Below are 18400 nucleotides of genomic sequence, written 5' to 3'. Positions count from 1 at the left end.
GTCAGTAGAAGAGACACTGAGCAGTGGGATAGGTAGTAAGTTAATTAGGAAAGGACTGGCAATTCACTAAAGACTGCAATTGCAAAGCTGTCTGCAGCACCTCCTTCTTGCATTTGCGATGCAATCGCATCTAAGATGAATATCGCAACCATCAATCACAATGTTTATCGGAGACGGCAGGCTGAGTAAGCCTGAGCGTACTCAGGCTTGCCGTCGCAGGTGGCCTTGCGAGCACGAAGCAGTCCTTGGCCATGCCACTCAAGGAAAACGGGCGCACCACCCCGTGTTTCAAAGGCAGATGAATTAGAGAAAGGAATAGGCTGGTCAACAGTATGAAATGCAGCATAGAAGGCCCATAAAGGAGAGGAGTGAGAATTAAATCAGAGGAGAGAAAGCAAAATAGGTGTTTTACAAGAGACACTCAAGTAGTGACGTAGGTAGTTACATTTTTACATGAGTGGGATTGAAGTTGGAAAATAGGAGCTCCAGGGCCAGAGTTTTCAAAATTCAAATATCAATATCTAATACAATAAATGACATCAATAATTACCCGAGATTACATTAATACCACACACACTACAAAAACAGTATAAAGCAACACAGACAGAACTCCTTGATTGCCAAACAGAAAATCCCACAGTTCGTGTCCCACCTGCCTATCAGTCAAACCCTACATTTTCAGACACAGCAAAAGGCAAAAAATAAAAAATATATTAGGCGGCACAGCTCTGGCTGGCTCACCTCTCTATGGTATGCTAGCACCAGTGTACCAAAGTTAAAATGCTACTTAAAGTATTGATTTTACATCAAATTAAATTAGCAATACCTTTAAAATGCTATCAGCAGCATTTTAACGTTGTCTGAATTATGGCCCCAACGTGGCTCTGATACAGGCAGTGTGAACATAATGACTGTAATATTGCTGTATGTATTCCCTCTCTGACAGGAGCCACTGTCAACATTCCTTCAGCAGAGAAGCGGTCACTACCCCTGGACCCCCCTGGCTACACCTCTGCACTCAACCAATGAAGGTGAAAGGGAGGTGATACTTGCAGAAAGACAGTGTCATAAAGTGGTTTCTTTAGGGTGAGTGAGATGAGCACATGTTTAAAGGAGCATAGTAAAGTGCTAGTGGAGAGAGGCATATTGAAGAGGTCAGCTAATAAGGTCAGGTGGTTGAGGAGAGGGAGCAGAGAAGCTGCAAGGGAATAGGGTTAAGACAGCAGGGGCAAGATGAGTGTAGAAATTTCCTCCTTTGAGTGAAGGGTGGATTAGGGAATGCAGAAGAAAGAACATTGCTGATTTAGCCTTTGAAGTAGGCACTTAGCTCTCCCGCTCCATCAGGGAGGCAAGCACTAAACAGCAGCCTTCCTGGACACCTGCCACTTGGTAACCCATCCACTGCTTACACACCACAACAAATCCATGTACTTAAATCTTTCTCTGTAGTGTGATTCTTTCTGGAAGTCACAGGTACTCTGCTCAGCATTTCCCTTATAGCACCCTGCCCTGGCAGTGTTAGAAAAATGCTGGGCAGAGCGCCCATCAAAAAGTCCTTGGGAAGAACACTGATCCTAAGACACTACTCATAACATTAGTTAGCACATAAACCAGTGGATATGGTCAGTGAATGTACAGTAGGTAAAACAAAAGAAGCATTTACAAAATCTACAGGTGCTCCATCCACTGCAGCCCAGCAGTTTACAGATTAAAATATACTACTTTTTAGAATAAAAGATTAGTTTTACAAAACAGGCCTTTTATTAAATCAGTGCTATTAGTGATTAACTAAAAATGGGAAAATAATGCTTCCTAATAGCAGATCCCTAAAGTCTTCTAAATAAAGACCATCTGCTAAAGCTGCTTTGTACATATTCAATTTATCTAGTAATAACAACAACAAAAAACAAGCCATAGGGCGATATCCAGTTACCAATAGTTTTCAGGGCAATCCTATTAGGACGCCCAGAAATAAAATCCACTCTTCCACAAAAAAAACACATAAGTTCAGGTAAACCTGTGTGTTTCCATGTTCGTGTTCCCGATAAGTCAGCGCATACCAGGGATTTTTATTTTCCGCCTGCTTGAGGCAGGTGATACAAAATTCCTGATACTGCACCTCGTGCCATCTTTTCTGGGACAATAGGATAGCCTGGGGTGAATCCATTAGCCGTGGTTAATTACTGCAGCTAATTGGATACCCGCCCTAAAAGCTTATACTACACTACAACATAAATATTAGCATTTATGATCTGTACATGCATACAGTAATATGTGCCATCAGTTGACAAACAAATGTCACTATGTACATACGTGGTACCTCACCCAATGAACATATATGTGCTAGAAGAAAGAATTCTACTAGTTTACTTACTGCTCCCTGACTTTCTTGACCACTGTACCACTGGATTCTCTCTGGCAGGTAAGTAATGACTACTGTAACGGTATACGTTTAATTTGCCGGCTGCTGGCCGTCGGGATCCTGGCGTTCAGGATACAGACGCCGGAATAACGAAAGCTGGCAATGCCGGCAGACGGAATACCCGCCAAACAGGACTATTCCCACTCAGTGCTTTCTGAGTTATGAATATATATAAAAAAAAAAATTAAAAAAAAAGAAGGTTGTGCTACAAATTTACACTTCAAATGACAAGCTGTAAATGATTGGAGTGATTCCTGATGCAGACCTTACCTGTTCCTTAAATTGCAAATAACAAATAAGCAAGTGCGCAGCCAACAGCAGCAGGTAGGAGGAAGGTCAATTCCTCAAAAGCTAAGTAGTAGAAAAGAAAATGGGTACCCGCGCTGGCTGAATGGGGTCAAGTTGATAAATTATCAACAATACTACAAGTAATAAAAGTAATGATCACAACAATAATTTATAATGATATTAATAATAATAATGCGGATGGTTTGTTCTATGTAAAAAATATAACAATTTAATAACATCTCATATAAGACAGTTCTAAAAGAAGAGGAATTCCTCTTGCCACTAAGTGGCAATAAAAACAAAAATAAGGCTTATCTGGACAAAATTCATAAATTCACATTCTCCAATATTGAAGTATGTCCAATCCTAAAGGCTAGGACAGCCTCCCTCTGTGCATTCACTGTACTGGGTGGATATTTACCAGATCCCCTTGTTGATGTGCATCAGCATTGGAGCAAGTCCATAATGTAGCTGTAGGGGTATAGCCAGTTGAATGGAAAAATAAGATTTTACTTACCGATAAATCTATTTCTCGGAGTCCGTAGTGGATGCTGGGGTTCCTGAAAGGACCATGGGGAATAGCGGCTCCGCAGGAGACAGGGCACAAAAAGTAAAGCTTTTCCAGATCAGGTGGTGTGCACTGGCTCCTCCCCCTATGACCCTCCTCCAGACTCCAGTTAGGTACTGTGCCCGGACGAGCGTACACAATAAGGGAGGATTTTGAATCCCGGGTAAGACTCATACCAGCCACACCAATCACACCGTACAACTTGTGATCTAAACCCAGTTAACAGCATGATAACAGCGGAGCCTCTGAAAGATGGCTTCCTTCAACAATAACCCGAATTAGTTAACAATAACTATGTACAATTATTGCAGATAATCCGCACTTGGGATGGGCGCCCAGCATCCACTACGGACTCCGAGAAATAGATTTATCGGTAAGTAAAATCTTATTTTCTCTATCGTCCTAGTGGATGCTGGGGTTCCTGAAAGGACCATGGGGATTATACCAAAGCTCCCAAACGGGCGGGAGAGTGCGGATGACTCTGCAGCACCGAATGAGAGAACTCCAGGTCCTCCTTAGCCAGAGTATCAAATTTGTAAAATTTTACAAACGTGTTCTCCCCTGACCACGTAGCTGCTCGGCAAAGTTGTAATGCCGAGACCCCTCGGGCAGCCGCCCAAGATGAGCCCACCTTCCTTGTGGAGTGGGCCTTTACAGATTTAGGCTGTGGCAGGCCTGCCACAGAATGTGCAAGTTGGATTGTGCTACAGATCCAACGAGCAATCGTCTGCTTAGACGCAGGAGCACCCATCTTGTTGGGTGCATACAATATAAACAACGAGTCAGATTTTCTGACTCCAGCTGTCCTTGCAATATATATTTTTAATGCTCTGACAACGTCCAGTAACTTGGAGTCCTCCAAGTCACTTGTAGCCGCAGGCACTACAATAGGCTGGTTCAGATGAAATGCTGACACCACCTTAGGGAGAAAATGCGGACGAGTCCGCAGTTCTGCCCTGTCCGAATGGAAAATCAGATATGGGCTTTTGTAAGATAAAGCTGCCAGTTCTGACACTCTCCTGGCCGAAGCCAGGGCTAGAAGCATGGTCACTTTCCATGTGAGATATTTCAAATCCACCTTCTTTAGTGGTTCAAACCAATGAGATTTTAGAAAGTCCAAAACCACATTGAGATCCCACGGTGCCACTGGAGGCACCACAGGAGGCTGTATATGTAGCACTCCCTTAACAAAGGTCTGGACTTCAGGGACTGAAGCCAATTCTTTTTGAAAGAAAATCGACAGGGCCGAAATTTGAACCTTAATAGATCCCAATTTGAGACCCATAGACAATCCTGATTGCAGGAAATGTAGGAATCGACCCAGTTGAAATTCCTCCGTCGGAGCACTCCGATCTTCGCACCACGCAACATATTTTCGCCAAATTCGGTGATAATGTTGCACGGTTACTTCCTTCCTTGCTTTAATCAAAGTAGGAATGACTTCTTCCGGCATGCCTTTTTCCTTTAGGATCCGGCGTTCAACCGCCATGCCGTCAAACGCAGCCGCGGTAAGTCTTGAAACAGACAGGGACCCTGCTGAAGCAAGTCCCTCCTTAGAGGTAGAGGCCACGGATCTTCCGTGATCATCTCTTGAAGTTCCGGGTACCAAGTCCTTCTTGGCCAATCCGGAACCACTAGTATCGTCCTTACGCCTCTTTGCCGTATAATTCTCAATACTTTTGGTATGAGAGGCAGAGGAGGAAACACATACACCGACTGGTACACCCAAGGCGTTACCAGCGCGTCCACAGCTATTGCCTGCGGATCTCTTGACCTGGCGCAATACCTGTCCAGTTTTTTGTTGAGGCGAGACGCCATCATGTCCACCATTGGTCTTTCCCAACGGGTTACCAGCAAGTGGAAGACTTCTGGATGAAGTCCCCACTCTCCCGGGTGAAGATCGTGTCTGCTGAGGAAGTCTGCTTCCCAGTTGTCCACTCCCGGGATGAACACTGCTGACAGTGCTATCACATGATTCTCTGCCCAGCGAAGAATCCTTGCAGCTTCTGCCATTGCACTCCTGCTTCTTGTGCCGCCCTGTCTGTTCACATGGGCGACTGCCGTGATGTTGTCCGACTGGATCAACACCGGTTTTCCCTGAAGCAGAGGTTCTGCCTGGCTTAGAGCATTGTATATTGCTCTTAGTTCCAGAATGTTTATGTGAAGAGACGTTTCCAGGCTCGTCCATACTCCCTGGAAGTTTCTTCCTTGTGTGACTGCTCCCCAGCCTCTCAGGCTGGCGTCCGTGGTCACCAGGATCCAATCCTGTATGCCGAATCTGCGGCCCTCCAATAGATGAGCACTCTGCAACCACCACAGAAGAGACACCCTTGTCCTTGGAGACAGGGTTATCCGCAGGTGCATCTGAAGATGCGACCCTGACCATTTGTCCAACAGATCCCTTTGGAAAATTCTTGCGTGGAATCTGCCGAATGGAATTGCTTCGTAAGAAGCCACCATTTTTCCCAGGACTCTTGTGCATTGATGTACAGACACCTTTCCTGGTTTTAGGAGGTTCCTGACAAGCTCGGATAACTCCTTGGCTTTTTCCTCCGGGAGAAAAACCTTTTTCTGAACCGTGTCCAGAATCATCCCTAGGAACAGCAGACGAGTTGTCGGCATTAACTGGGATTTTGGAATATTCAGAATCCACCCGTGCTGTTTTAGCACTTCTTGCGACAGTGCTAATCCCATCTCTAGCTGTTCTCTGGACCTTGCCCTTATTAGGAGATCGTCCAAGTATGGGATAATTAATATGCCTTTTCTTCGAAGAAGAATCATCATCTCGGCCATTACCTTTGTAAAGACCCGAGGTGCCGTGGACAATCCGAACGGCAGCGTCTGAAACTGATAGTGACAGTTTTGTACAACGAACCTGAGGTACCCCTGGTGTGAGGGGTAAATTGGAACGTGGAGATACGCATCCTTGATGTCCAAGGATACCATAAAGTCCCCCTCTTCCAGGTTCGCTATCACTGCTCTGAGTGACTCCATCTTGAACTTGAACTTCTTTATGTACAGGTTCAAGGACTTCAGATTTAGAATAGGCCTTACCGAGCCATCCGGCTTCGGTACCACAAAAAGAGTGGAATAATACCCCTTCCCTTGTTGTAGAAGAGGTACCTTGACTATCACCTGCTGAGAGTACAGCTTGTGAATGGCTTCCAAAACCGTCTCCCTTTCGGAGGGGGACGTTGGTAAAGCAGACTTCAGGAAACGGCGAGGTGGATCTGTCTCTAATTCCAACCTGTACCCCTGAGATATTATCTGCAGGATCCAGGGATCTACCTGCGAGTGAGCCCACTGCGCGCTGTAATTTTTGAGACGACCACCCACCGTCCCCGAGTCCGCTTGAGAAGCCCCAGCGTCATGCTGAGGCTTTTGTAGAAGCCGGGGAAGGCTTCTGTTCCTGGGAAGGAGCTGCCTGTTGCTGTCTCTTCCCTCGACCTCTGCCTCGTGGCAGATATGAATAGCCCTTTGCTCTCTTATTTTTAAAGGAACGAAAGGGCTGCGGTTGAAAAGTCGGTGCCTTTTTCTGTTGGGGAGTGACTTGAGGTAGAAAGGTGGATTTCCCGGCTGTAGCCGTGGCCACCAAATCTGATAGACCGACTCCAAATAACTCCTCCCCTTTATACGGCAAAACTTCCATATGTCGTTTTGAATCCGCATCGCCTGTCCACTGTCGCGTCCATAAAGCTCTTCTGGCCGAAATGGACATAGCACTTACCCGTGATGCCAGTGTGCAGATATCCCTCTGTGCATCACGCATATAAAGAAATGCATCCTTTATTTGTTCTAACGACAGTAAAATATTGTCCCTGTCCAGGGTATCAATATTTTCAATCAGGGACTCTGACCAAACTACCCCAGCACTGCACATCCAGGCAGTCGCTATAGCTGGTCGTAGTATAACACCTGCATGTGTGTATATACTTTTTTGGATATTTTCCATCCTCCTATCTGATGGATCTTTAAGTGCGGCCGTCTCAGGAGAGGGTAACGCCACTTGTTTAGATAAGCGTGTTAGCGCCTTGTCCACCCTAGGAGGTGTTTCCCAGCGCTCCCTAACCTCTGGCGGGAAAGGGTATAATGCCAATAATTTCTTTGAAATTATCAGCTTTTTATCAGGGGCAACCCACGCTTCATTACACACGTCATTTAATTCTTCTGATTCAGGAAAAACTATAGGTAGTTTTTTCACACCCCACATAATACCCTGTTTAGTGGTACCTGTAGTATCAGCTAAATGTAACGCCTCCTTCATTGCCAAAATCATATAACGTGTGGCCCTACTGGAAAATACGGTTGATTCGTCACCGTCACCACTGGAGTCAGTGCCTGTGTCTGGGTCTGTGTCGACCGACTGAGGCAAAGGGCGTTTCACAGCCCCTGACGGTGTTTGAGTCGCCTGGACAGGCACTAATTGATTGTCCGGCCGTCTCATGTCGTCAAACGACTGCTTTAGCGTGTTGACACTATCCCGTAGTTCCATAAATAAAGGCATCCATTCTGGTGTCGACTCCCTAGGGGGTGACATCCTCATATTTGGCAATTGCTCCGCCTCCACACCAATATCGTCCTCATACATGTCGACACACACGTACCGACACACAGCAGACACACAGGGAATGCTCCTAACGAAGACAGGACCCACTAGCCCTTTGGGGAGACAGAGGGAGAGTTTGCCAGCACACACCAAAAGCGCTATATATAACAGGGATAGCCTTATAATAAGTGCTCCCTTATAGCTGCTTTATATATATCAAAATATCGCCATAAATTTGCCCCCCCTCTCTGTTTTACCCTGTTTCTGTAGTGCAGTGCAGGGGAGAGACCTGGGAGCCGTCCTGACCAGCGGAGCTGTGAGAGGAAATGGCGCCGTGTGCTGAGGAGATAGGCCCCGCCCCTTTTCCGGCGGGCTCGTCTCCCGCTATTTAGTGAATCCAGGCAGGGGTTAAATATCTCCATATAGCCTCTGGGGGCTATATGTGAGGTATTTTTAGCCTTTATATAGGTTACATTTGCCTCCCAGGGCGCCCCCCCCCAGCGCCCTGCACCCTCAGTGACTGCGTGTGAAGTGTGCTGAGAGGAAAATGGCGCACAGCTGCAGTGCTGTGCGCTACCTTTAGAAGACTGCAGGAGTCTTCAGCCGCCGATTCTGGACCTCTTCTGACTTCAGCATCTGCAAGGGGGCCGGCGGCGCGGCTCCGGTGACCATCCAGGCTGTACCTGTGATCGTCCCTCTGGAGCTGATGTCCAGTAGCCAAGAAGCCAATCCATCCTGCACGCAGGTGAGTTCACTTCTTCTCCCCTCAGTCCCTCGTTGCAGTGATCCTGTTGCCAGCAGGACTCACTGTAAAATAAAAAACCTAAGCTAAACTTTTTCTAAGCAGCTCTTTAGGAGAGCCACCTAGATTGCACCCTTCTCGGCCGGGCACAAAAATCTAACTGGAGTCTGGAGGAGGGTCATAGGGGGAGGAGCCAGTGCACACCACCTGATCTGGAAAAGCTTTACTTTTTGTGCCCTGTCTCCTGCGGAGCCGCTATTCCCCATGGTCCTTTCAGGAACCCCAGCATCCACTAGGACGATAGAGAAAATCCAGATAGGCAGGGCTCATCTGGATTTGAATTCATCTGCTTTATCTGGACTCCGTTCTCCTAACCGGCCCGCAAAAGCCGTGTCCTCCTTGGCACTATTTGGACCTTCTCCCATCACTGGATTTTTCCATTCAACTGGCTATACCCCTACAGCTACATTATGGACTTGCTCCAATGCTGATGCACATCAACAAGGGGATCTGGTAAATATCCACCCAGTACAGTGAATGCACAGAGGGAGGCTGTCCTAGCCTTTAGGATTGGACATACTTCAATATTGGAGAATGTGAATTTATGAATTTTGTCCAGATAAGCCTTATTTTTGTTTTTATTGCCACTTAGTGGCAAGAGGAATTCCTCTTCTTTTAGAACTGTCTTATATGAGATGTTATTAAATTGTTATATTTTTTACATAGAACAAACCATCCGCATTATTATTATTAATATCATTATAAATTATTGTTGTGATCATTACTTTTATTACTTGTAGTATTGTTGATAATTTATCAACTTGACCCCATTCAGCCAGCGCGGGTACCCATTTTCTTTTCTACTGTTCCTTAAATTGGGCTCATTTTGGGAAACTCTGCAGAACCTTTAAAATTCATACATGCTTCCAATTAACTTACCATGTTCTGATGACTCCTTTCTTCTTGGTCTATCTCGCTGTGCAGATACAACAGAGTCTGTCTCTGTCTCATTGTCTAGGTTTTCTTGGCTGCCTCGAGTATTTGGACTGTGAAAGAAAAAAAAAGTAATCAGGGTAAGTCTAACCATAATAAAATATTAATCTCTCAAGTAAATATAAACAATTTGTGACCGATTGGTAAGTGAGAGTCCCGGTTGTATATGGGGTTAAGGAGCAAGGGCTTGCCCAGGGCAATTCAAGTTACACCCGTACAGCACCGGGTAACCCTAACAAACTGTTTACATTTTATTTTATATTCATTTCCTCGCCAAAATGTTTTTCTATTTTAATAAAGTGAAACAACAGGTATTTGAGGCGGGCCTTTAAGAAAGAATGCCAAAAAGACCCCCTGCACTGCTCAAAGGGGTGATGGTATATTTCTAGGAAAACTCACTTTCTGCCACTAGGAGTTTTGGATAAAGCAGCCACGTGGCCAGGCAAGTTATATACTTACTGAAAAGATGGAGGGCGAGAGTCTCCTATTCCCCCAGTCCTCTCAATTGGCGGAGGCAAATCAGATTGGCTATCAGCGCAGACAGAACCTGCATCAGACTGTGAGCCGTCTGCAGATACAAGCTGTTAAAAGAATAAAGGACACATCAAAATATACTTAGAAAGGATTCAAAAAAATGTCACGAACACTCTTTAACCCTCAAAGTCCTTAGAGCAGCAGAGTGTCTGCTACCATCTTGTGGTGAAACTAAAATACACACCCTAGTATATAAGTATAAGAGGAGATTGTGGTCACTGTAAACAAAGCCATCTCTACTTATGTTTTCAGTGCAAGACAGACAACTACATAACCGAGTGAAATGGTTCTGTGAAAGTCGAACATCACTACAAGAATCTGCATTATCTGCAGATTTGAAAGGGATTAAAAAGGTTAACTTGGTGTATAAAGAATTTATATATATATATATATATATATATATTTTTTTTTTTTTTTTTTTTGAGCAGTATATATATATATATATATATATATATACTGCTCAAAAAAATAAAGGGAACACTAAAATAACACATCCTAGATCTGAATGAATGAAATATTCTTATTAAATACTTTGTTCTTTACATAGCTGAATGTGCTGACACAACAAAATCACACAAAGATTATCAATGGAAATCAAATTTATTAACCCATAGAGGTCTGGATTTGGAGTCACACTCAAAATTAAAGTGGAAAAACACACTACAGGCTGATCCAACTTTGATGTAATGTCCTTAAAACAAGTCAAAATAAGGCTCAGTAGTGTGTGTGGCCTCCACGTGCCTGTATGACCTCCCTACAACGCCTGGGCATGCTCCTGATGAGGTGGCGGATGGTCTCCTGAGGGGTCTCCTCCCAGATCTGGACTAAAGCATCCGCCAACTACTGGACAGTCTGTGGTGCAATGTGGCGTTGGTGGATGGAGTAAGACATGATGTCCCAGATGTGCTCAATTGGATTCAGGTCTGGGGAACGGGCGGGCCAGTCCATAGCATCAATGCCTTCGTCTTACAGGAACTGCTGACACACTCCAGCCACATGAGGTCTAGCATTGTCTTGCATTTTGAGGAACCCAGGGCCAACCGCACCAGCATATGGTCTCACAAGGTTTCTGAGGATCTCATCTCGGTACCTAATGGCAGTCAGGCTACCTCTAGCAAGCACATGGAGGGCTGTGCGGCCCCCAAAGAAATGCCACCTCACACCATTACTGACCCACTGCCAAACCGGTCATGCTGGAGGATGTTGCAGGCAGCAAAACGTTCTCCTTGGCATCTCCAGACTCTGTCACGTCTGTCACATGTGCTCAGTGAAAACCTGCTTTCATCTGTGAAGAGCACAGAGCACCAGTGGCGAATTTGCCAATCTTGGTGTTCTCTGGCAAATGCCAAACGTCCTGCACGGTGTTGGGCTGTAAGCACAACCCCCACCTGTGGATGTCGGGCCCTCATACCACCCTCATGGAGTCTGTTTCTGATCGTTTGAGTAGACACAGGCACATTTGTGGCTTGCTGGAGGTCATTTTGCAGGGCTCTGGCAGTGCTCCTCCTGTTCCTCCTTGCAAAAAGGCAGAGGTAGCGGTCCTGCTGCTGGGTTATTGCCCTCCTACGGCCTCGTCCACATCTCCTGATGTACTGGCCTGTCTCCTGGTAGCGCCTCCATGCTCTGGACACTACGCTGACAGACACAGCAAACCTTATTGCCACAGCTCGCATTGATGTGCCATCCTGGATGAGCTGCACTACCTGAGCCACTTGTGTGGGTTGTAGGGAGGTCATACAGGCATGTAGAGGCCACACACACTACTGAGACTCATTTTGACTTGTTTTAAGGACATTACATCAAAGTTGGATCAGCCTATAGTGTGTTTTTCCACTTTAATTTTGAGTGTGACTCCAAATCCAGACCTCCATGGGTTAATAAATTTGATTTCCATTGATAATTTTTGTGTGATTTTGTTGCCAGCACATTCAACTATGTAAAGAACAAAGTATTTAATAAGAATATTTAATTCATTCAGATCTAGGATGTGTTATTTTAGTGTTCCCTTTATTTTTTTGAGCAGTGTGTGTATATATATATATATATATATATATAATTTTGTGTATATATATATATATATATATATATATATATATATATATATATATATTCATATATATATGCACACACACGAATGTGTGTTTATGTTATAGCATAACTCTGGAATGCCAGGAGCAATTTACATCAAACTTGGTACACATATGACTTACGATCTGGAAAAAAATACGGTGGGGGTAACACATCCCTAGGGGTGGGGGTGGGAAGGGGGTGACATGTAAAAATCCATAGTTTTTGGGGTCGCTGAGATGAATAGTGACACTCCCGATGCCGTTTCAGTCCAAGTTCAGCTCCCATCAGCATGGGGTGTGAGAGGGAGTAGTGAACATAACATACAGCGGGCAGATCTTGGCCTGTCATCCCAGCATTTACAGCACTGAGCAGGGCAGCATCAGTGGCGGGACGGGGCAGAGAAGGAGGTGGATTATTCTCCTCAGCACCAGCATTTTTACAGCATCAATTCGGGGAAGCCCAGAGGTGCAGCCTGACAAAGATTGCCATTATTCTTTAAATTCGTAACAAAGCACAGGTATTCAGCTAGTTAAGTTATAACTGCAGAAATGTTTTAGATTGCGAAGGCAGTTTGGTATATACACACCAATGACAACTACAGAATAGATCATCTTCCCTAAAATGTAACATCACTGCAATAGCAAGGTAAAGCACAAGAGCAGTCATTTTTATATTTCAAAAACTGCATTTAAAGATTTATGGTTCTCTGACTTTTTGTTATTTAGGAGTGGGAAAAAAAACATTTCACCAAAAATGTCAGTAAAAAGTAAGGTATCAGGCATCAGACTGAACGGATGCTTTGCTGGTTAAGGCTTAAAATAGGATTTTAATACCTACCGGTAAATCCTTTTCTCTTAGTCCGTAGAGGATGCTGGGGACTCCAAAAGGACCATGGGGTATAGACGGGATCCGCAGGAGACATGGGCACACTATAAGACTTTGAATGGGTGTGAACTGTCTCCTCCCTCTATGCCCATCCTCCAGACCTCAGTTATAGGAACTGTGCCCAGAGGAGACGAACATTTCGAGAAAAAGGATTTTGTTAAACTAAGGGTGAGAAACATACCAGCTCACACCACACCACACCGTACAACATGGCATTTGATTAAACCCAGTTAACAGTGTGGACTAAAACAGATCAGCAACAGCCTGACCCTTACCAAACACAACCTTTGTGTAACTTAAGCAATAACTATATACAAGTACTGCAGATAGAGTCCGCACTGGGACGGGTGCCCAGCATCCTCTACGGACTAAGAGAAAAGGATTTACCGGTAGGTATTAAAATCCTATTTTCTCCTTCGTCCTAGAGGATGCTGGGGACTCCAAAAGGACCATGGGGCTTATACCAAAGCTCCAAACCGCAAGGGAGAGTGCGGATGACTCTGCAGCACCGATTGAGCAAACATGAGGTCCTCATCAGCAAGGGTATCAAACTTGTAGAACTTTGCAAAAGTGTTTGACCCTGACAAAGTAGCTGCTCGGCAAAGCTGTAATGCCGAGACGCCTCGGGCAGCCGCCCAAGATGAGCCCACCTTCCTAGTGAAATGAGCTTTCACAGAGTTCGGTAATGGCAATCCAGCCATAGAATGGGCCTTCTGAATCGTATTACAGATCCAGCGCGCAATAGTCTGCTTAGAAGCAGTCGCGCCAACCTTGTTGGCCACATATAGGACAAACAATGCCTCTGTTTTTCTCACCCGAGCCGTTCTGGCTACATAAATTTTCAAAGCTCTGACCACATCAAGAGACTTTGAATCAGCCAAGGCTTCAGTAGCCACAGGCACCACAATATGGTTGGTTCATATGAAACGAAGAAACCACCTTCGGTAGAAAATGTTGACGAGTTCTCAACTCGCTCTATCCTCATGGAAGATTAGATAGGGGCTTTTGTAAGACAAAGCCGCCAATTCGGACACCCGCCTTGCGGACGCCAAGGCCAATAGCATGACCACTTTCCAAGTGAGAAATTTCAACTCAACCGTTTGTAAAGGTTCAAACCAATGTGACGTAAGGAACTGTAACACCACGTTAAGGTCCCATGGAGCCACTGGGGGCACAAATGGAGGTTGTATGTGTACTACGCCTTTCAAGAACGTCTGAACTTCCGGACGCAAGGCCAATTCCCTTTGAAAGAAAATTGCACTTTAATGGAGCCTAACTTCAGGCCCGCATCCACACCTGCTTGCAAAAAATGGAGAAACCGCCCTAGGTGAAACTCTTCCGTAGGAGCCTTCTTGGATTCAAACCAAGACACATATTTTCTCCAAATACGGTGATAATGCTTCGCCGTTACCTCCTTTCTAGCCTTAAGTAGAGTGGGGATGACTTCCCCGGGAACACCCTTTCTGGCTAGGATTTGGCATTCAACCGCCATGCCGTCAAACGCAACCGCGGTAAGTCCTGGAACACGCACGGTCCCTGCTGTAACAGATCCTCCCTTAGAGGAAGCGGCCAGGGATCTCCTGTGAGTAATTCCTGAAGATTCAGATACCAGGCCCTCCGTGGCCAATCTGGAACAACGAGTATCGCCTGGACCCTTGTTCTTCTTATGATCCTTATCACCTTTGGGATGAGTGGAAGTGGAGGGAACACATAGACCGACTGAAACACCCACGGTGTCACCAGAGCGTCTACCGCTACTGCTTGAGGGTCCCTCGATCTGGAACAATATGTCAGCAGCTTCTTGTTGAGGCGCGACGCCATCATGTCTATTTGAGGAAGTCCCCAACGACTTGTCACTTCTGCAAAGACCTCTTGATGAAGACCCCACTCTCCTGGATGGAGATCGTGTCTGCTGAGGAAGTCTGCTTCCCAGTTGCCCACTCCTGGAATGAAGACCGCTGACAGAGTGCTTGCATGCTTTTCCGCCCAGCGAAGGATCTTGGTGGCCTCCGCCATCGCCGCTCTGCTCTTCGTCCCGCCATGGCTGTTATGTTGTCCGACTGAATCAGGACGGGCAGGTCGCAAAGAAAATGTTCTGCTTGTAGCAGGCCATTGTAGATGGCCCTTAATTCCAGAATGTTTATGTGCAGACAAGCTTCCTGGCTTGACCATTTTCCCTGGAAATTTTTTCCCTGTGTGACTGCTCCCCAACCTCGGAGACTCGCGTCCGTGGTCACCAGAATCCAATCTTGGATGCCGAACCTGCGACCTTCTAGAAGGTGAGAACTGTGGAGCCACCACAGGAGAGAAACCCTGGTCCTGGGGGACAGAGTTATTTTCCGGTGCATCTGTAGATGGGACTCTGACCACTTGTCCAGTAGATCCCACTGAAACATTCTTGCATGGAACCTGCCAAACGGAATGGCCTCGTAGGCCGCCACCATTTTCCCCAGCACTCGAGTGCATTGATGAAGCGACACTCTTGGCGGTTTCAGAAGTTCCTTGAGCATGTTCTGGATTTCCTGAGCTTTTTCCAACGGGAGAAAAATCCTCTGCCGTTCCGTGTCCAGGATCATGCCCAAAAACGACAGCCGAGTTGTCGGAATCAACTGCGACTTTGGCAAATTTAGGAGCCAGCCATGCTGTTGCAGCACCTGCAGGGAGAGCGCAAGGCTTTTTAGCAACTGCTCCTGTGATCTCGCCTTTATCAGGAGATCGTCCAAGTATGGGATAATTGTGACCCCTTGCTTGCGCAGGAGTTCCATCATTTCCGCCATTACCTTGGTGAAAATCCTCGGGGCCGTGGAAAGACCAAACGGCAACGTCTGAAATTGGTAGTGACAATCCTGAACAGCGAACCTCAAGTACGCCTGATGAGGAGGATAAATGGGGACATGCAGATAAGCATCCTTTATGTCGATTGACACCATAAAATCCTCCCCCCCCCCCCCCCCCCAAGACTGGAGATCACCGCTCGGAGAGACTCCATCTTGAATTTGAAACTTTTCAAATACACATTGAGGGATTTTAAAATCAGAATTGGTCTGACCGAGCCGTCCGGCTTCGGGACCACAAACACGCTTGAATAAAACCCTTCTCCCCGCTGTGACGGGGGAACCTCGACAATGACCCGCTGCTGACACAGCTTTTGTATTGCCGCACACACTACCTCTCTTTCCGGAAGAGAAGCTGGCAAGGCCGATTTGAAAAATTGGCATGGGGGCACATCTTGAAACTCCACCTTGTAACCTTGGGTCACAATTTCCAGTACCCAAGGATCCAGGCCCGAGAGAACCCAGACCTGACTGAACAGTTGAAGACACGCTCCCACCGGTGCGGCCTCCCGCAGGGGAGCCCCAGCGTCATGCGGTGGATTTGGCAGAAGCCGGGGAGGACTTCTGCTCCTGGGAGCTTGCCACAGTCGGCAATCTTTTTCCCCTTCCCTTACCTCTTGCCGCAAGGAAGGATGACCCACGTCCTTTCCGGAATTTCTGCGACCGAAAAGACTGCATTTGATATGGAGGCGTTTTCTTTTGCTGTGGAGGAACAAAAGGCAGAAAAGAGGACTTACCCGCGGTAGCTGTAGAAACCAGGTCCGCGAGGCCTTCACAAAAAACAAAACCCCACCCTTGTAGGGCAGAGCCTCCATAGCCTTCTTAGAATCAGCATCACCATTCCATTGATGAGTCCACAACGCCCTTCTAGCTGAGACTGCCATGGCATTGGCCCTTGATCCCAAGAGGCCAATATCCCTCGCCGTCTCTTTTAAATAGACTGCAGCGTCCCTGATATGACCCAGAGTCAACAGCACGCTATCCCGATCCAGGGTGTCTATGTCCGATGACAAGTTATCCGCCCATTTTTCAATTGCGTTACTCACCCACGTCGAAGTGACAGCCGGTCTGAGGAGTGTACCTGTCGTGACATAAATAGATTTCAAGGTAGCTTCCTGCCTCCGATCAGCAGGATCTTTAAGGGACGCCATTTCAGGAGATGGTAGCGCCACTTTCTTGGATAAGCGCGCTAGAGCTTTGTCTACCGTGGGTGTTGCCTCCCACCCAGCCCTATCCTGAGAAGGAAACGGGTATGCCATAGCAATTCTCCTGGGAATGTGCCACCTCTTGTCTGGCGTTTCCCAGGCTTTTTCAAAAAGGGCATTCATGAGAGGGAGGGAATGTAACCTCCGGTTTCTTCCCTATACATACAGACCCTTGTCTCAGGGACAGCGGGGTCTTCCGTAATATGTAACACGTCTTTTATAGCCACAATCATGTACTGAATACTCTTAGCCACCTTAGGATGTAACTTCGTATCATTATAGTCGACACTGGAATCAGAATCCGTGTCGGTATCAGTGTCCACTATCTGGGTAAATGAACGTTTTTGGGACCCTGAGGGGGCCTGAGTGTGTGGTACCACGTCTCCCATGGATTGCCTGCATGCTTGGTTCTGAGACTCTCTTGTGCAACAAAGCCACACTGCTAGTCAACACATTCCACATATCAACCCAATCAGCAGTCGGAGGTGCCGACAGAGTCACTCCTTCATTTTGTTCAGCTCTCACACTAACCTCCTCCTGGGAAGAGCATTCAGTTTCTGCCATGTCGACACACACGTACCGACACCCCCACACACACTGGGCTAAAGGGGACAGACCCACAATAAGGCCTTTCAGAGAGACAGAGAAGGAGTTTGCCAGCTCACACCCAGCGCCACACCAGTCTGAAAACACAATGCCCCAGACCTATAAGCGCTTGTAATATAAAACAACCAATCACCAAATTATGTGCCCCCCCTTCGTTTTTAGCACCCTGTTACTTGTGACAGCAGTGGAAGGGCCAGGAGCAGCGTCTCTGCAGCAAGCTGTGGAGAGAAGATGGCGCTGGTCAGAGCTGAGGAGGAAGCCCCGCCCCCTACAAGGCGCGCTTCGGTCCCGCTATAATTATACTGGCGGGGGTTTCAAAACAGTGCCTATGCACTTTATTTTAGCCAGATATTGCCCAAAAGAGCCCATATTGTAGCCCAGGGTGCCCCCCCTGCGCCCTGCACCCATGCAGTGCCTGTGTCAGCGGGAGCAATGGCCGCTGTGCAGTACCTCAGGAAGACTGAAGTCTTCTGCCGCCTTTCGATGTCTTCTTTGCTTCGGTTACTCACCTGTCTTCAATCTTCTGGCTCTGTGAGGGGGACGGCGGCGCGGCTCCGGGAACGAGCAGCTAGGCGACCCAAGTGATCGGACCTTCTGGAGCTAATGGTGTCCAGTAGCCTAAGAAGCAGAGCCTATCAGTCTCACAGAAGTAGGTCTGCTTCTCTCCCCTCTCAGTCCCACGATGCAGGGAGCCTGTTGCCAGCAGT

At 46.7% G+C, this 18400-nt stretch overlaps 1 protein-coding gene across 3 annotated transcripts in view; it reads right to left on the bottom strand.

The window, feature by feature from the left end:
* The window catches only part of DVL3 (dishevelled segment polarity protein 3), a 241293-nt gene that overhangs the window by 90159 nt on the left and 132734 nt on the right, over positions 1 to 18400 (bottom strand). For all 3 annotated transcript variants that reach the window (XM_063916586.1, XM_063916583.1, XM_063916584.1), the window contains exons 3-4: positions 10019 to 10140; positions 9506 to 9612 (exon numbers count right to left, since the gene is read on the bottom strand). In XM_063916586.1, the coding sequence (XP_063772656.1) occupies positions 9506 to 9612; positions 10019 to 10140 (229 nt within the window). The remainder of the gene's footprint in view (positions 1 to 9505; positions 9613 to 10018; positions 10141 to 18400) is intronic.

Source organism: Pseudophryne corroboree, chromosome 4 (genome assembly GCF_028390025.1).
Source record: "Pseudophryne corroboree isolate aPseCor3 chromosome 4, aPseCor3.hap2, whole genome shotgun sequence".
Taxonomy (NCBI): domain Eukaryota; kingdom Metazoa; phylum Chordata; class Amphibia; order Anura; family Myobatrachidae; genus Pseudophryne; species Pseudophryne corroboree.
This window is presented reverse-complemented; position numbering and strand designations above follow the sequence as displayed.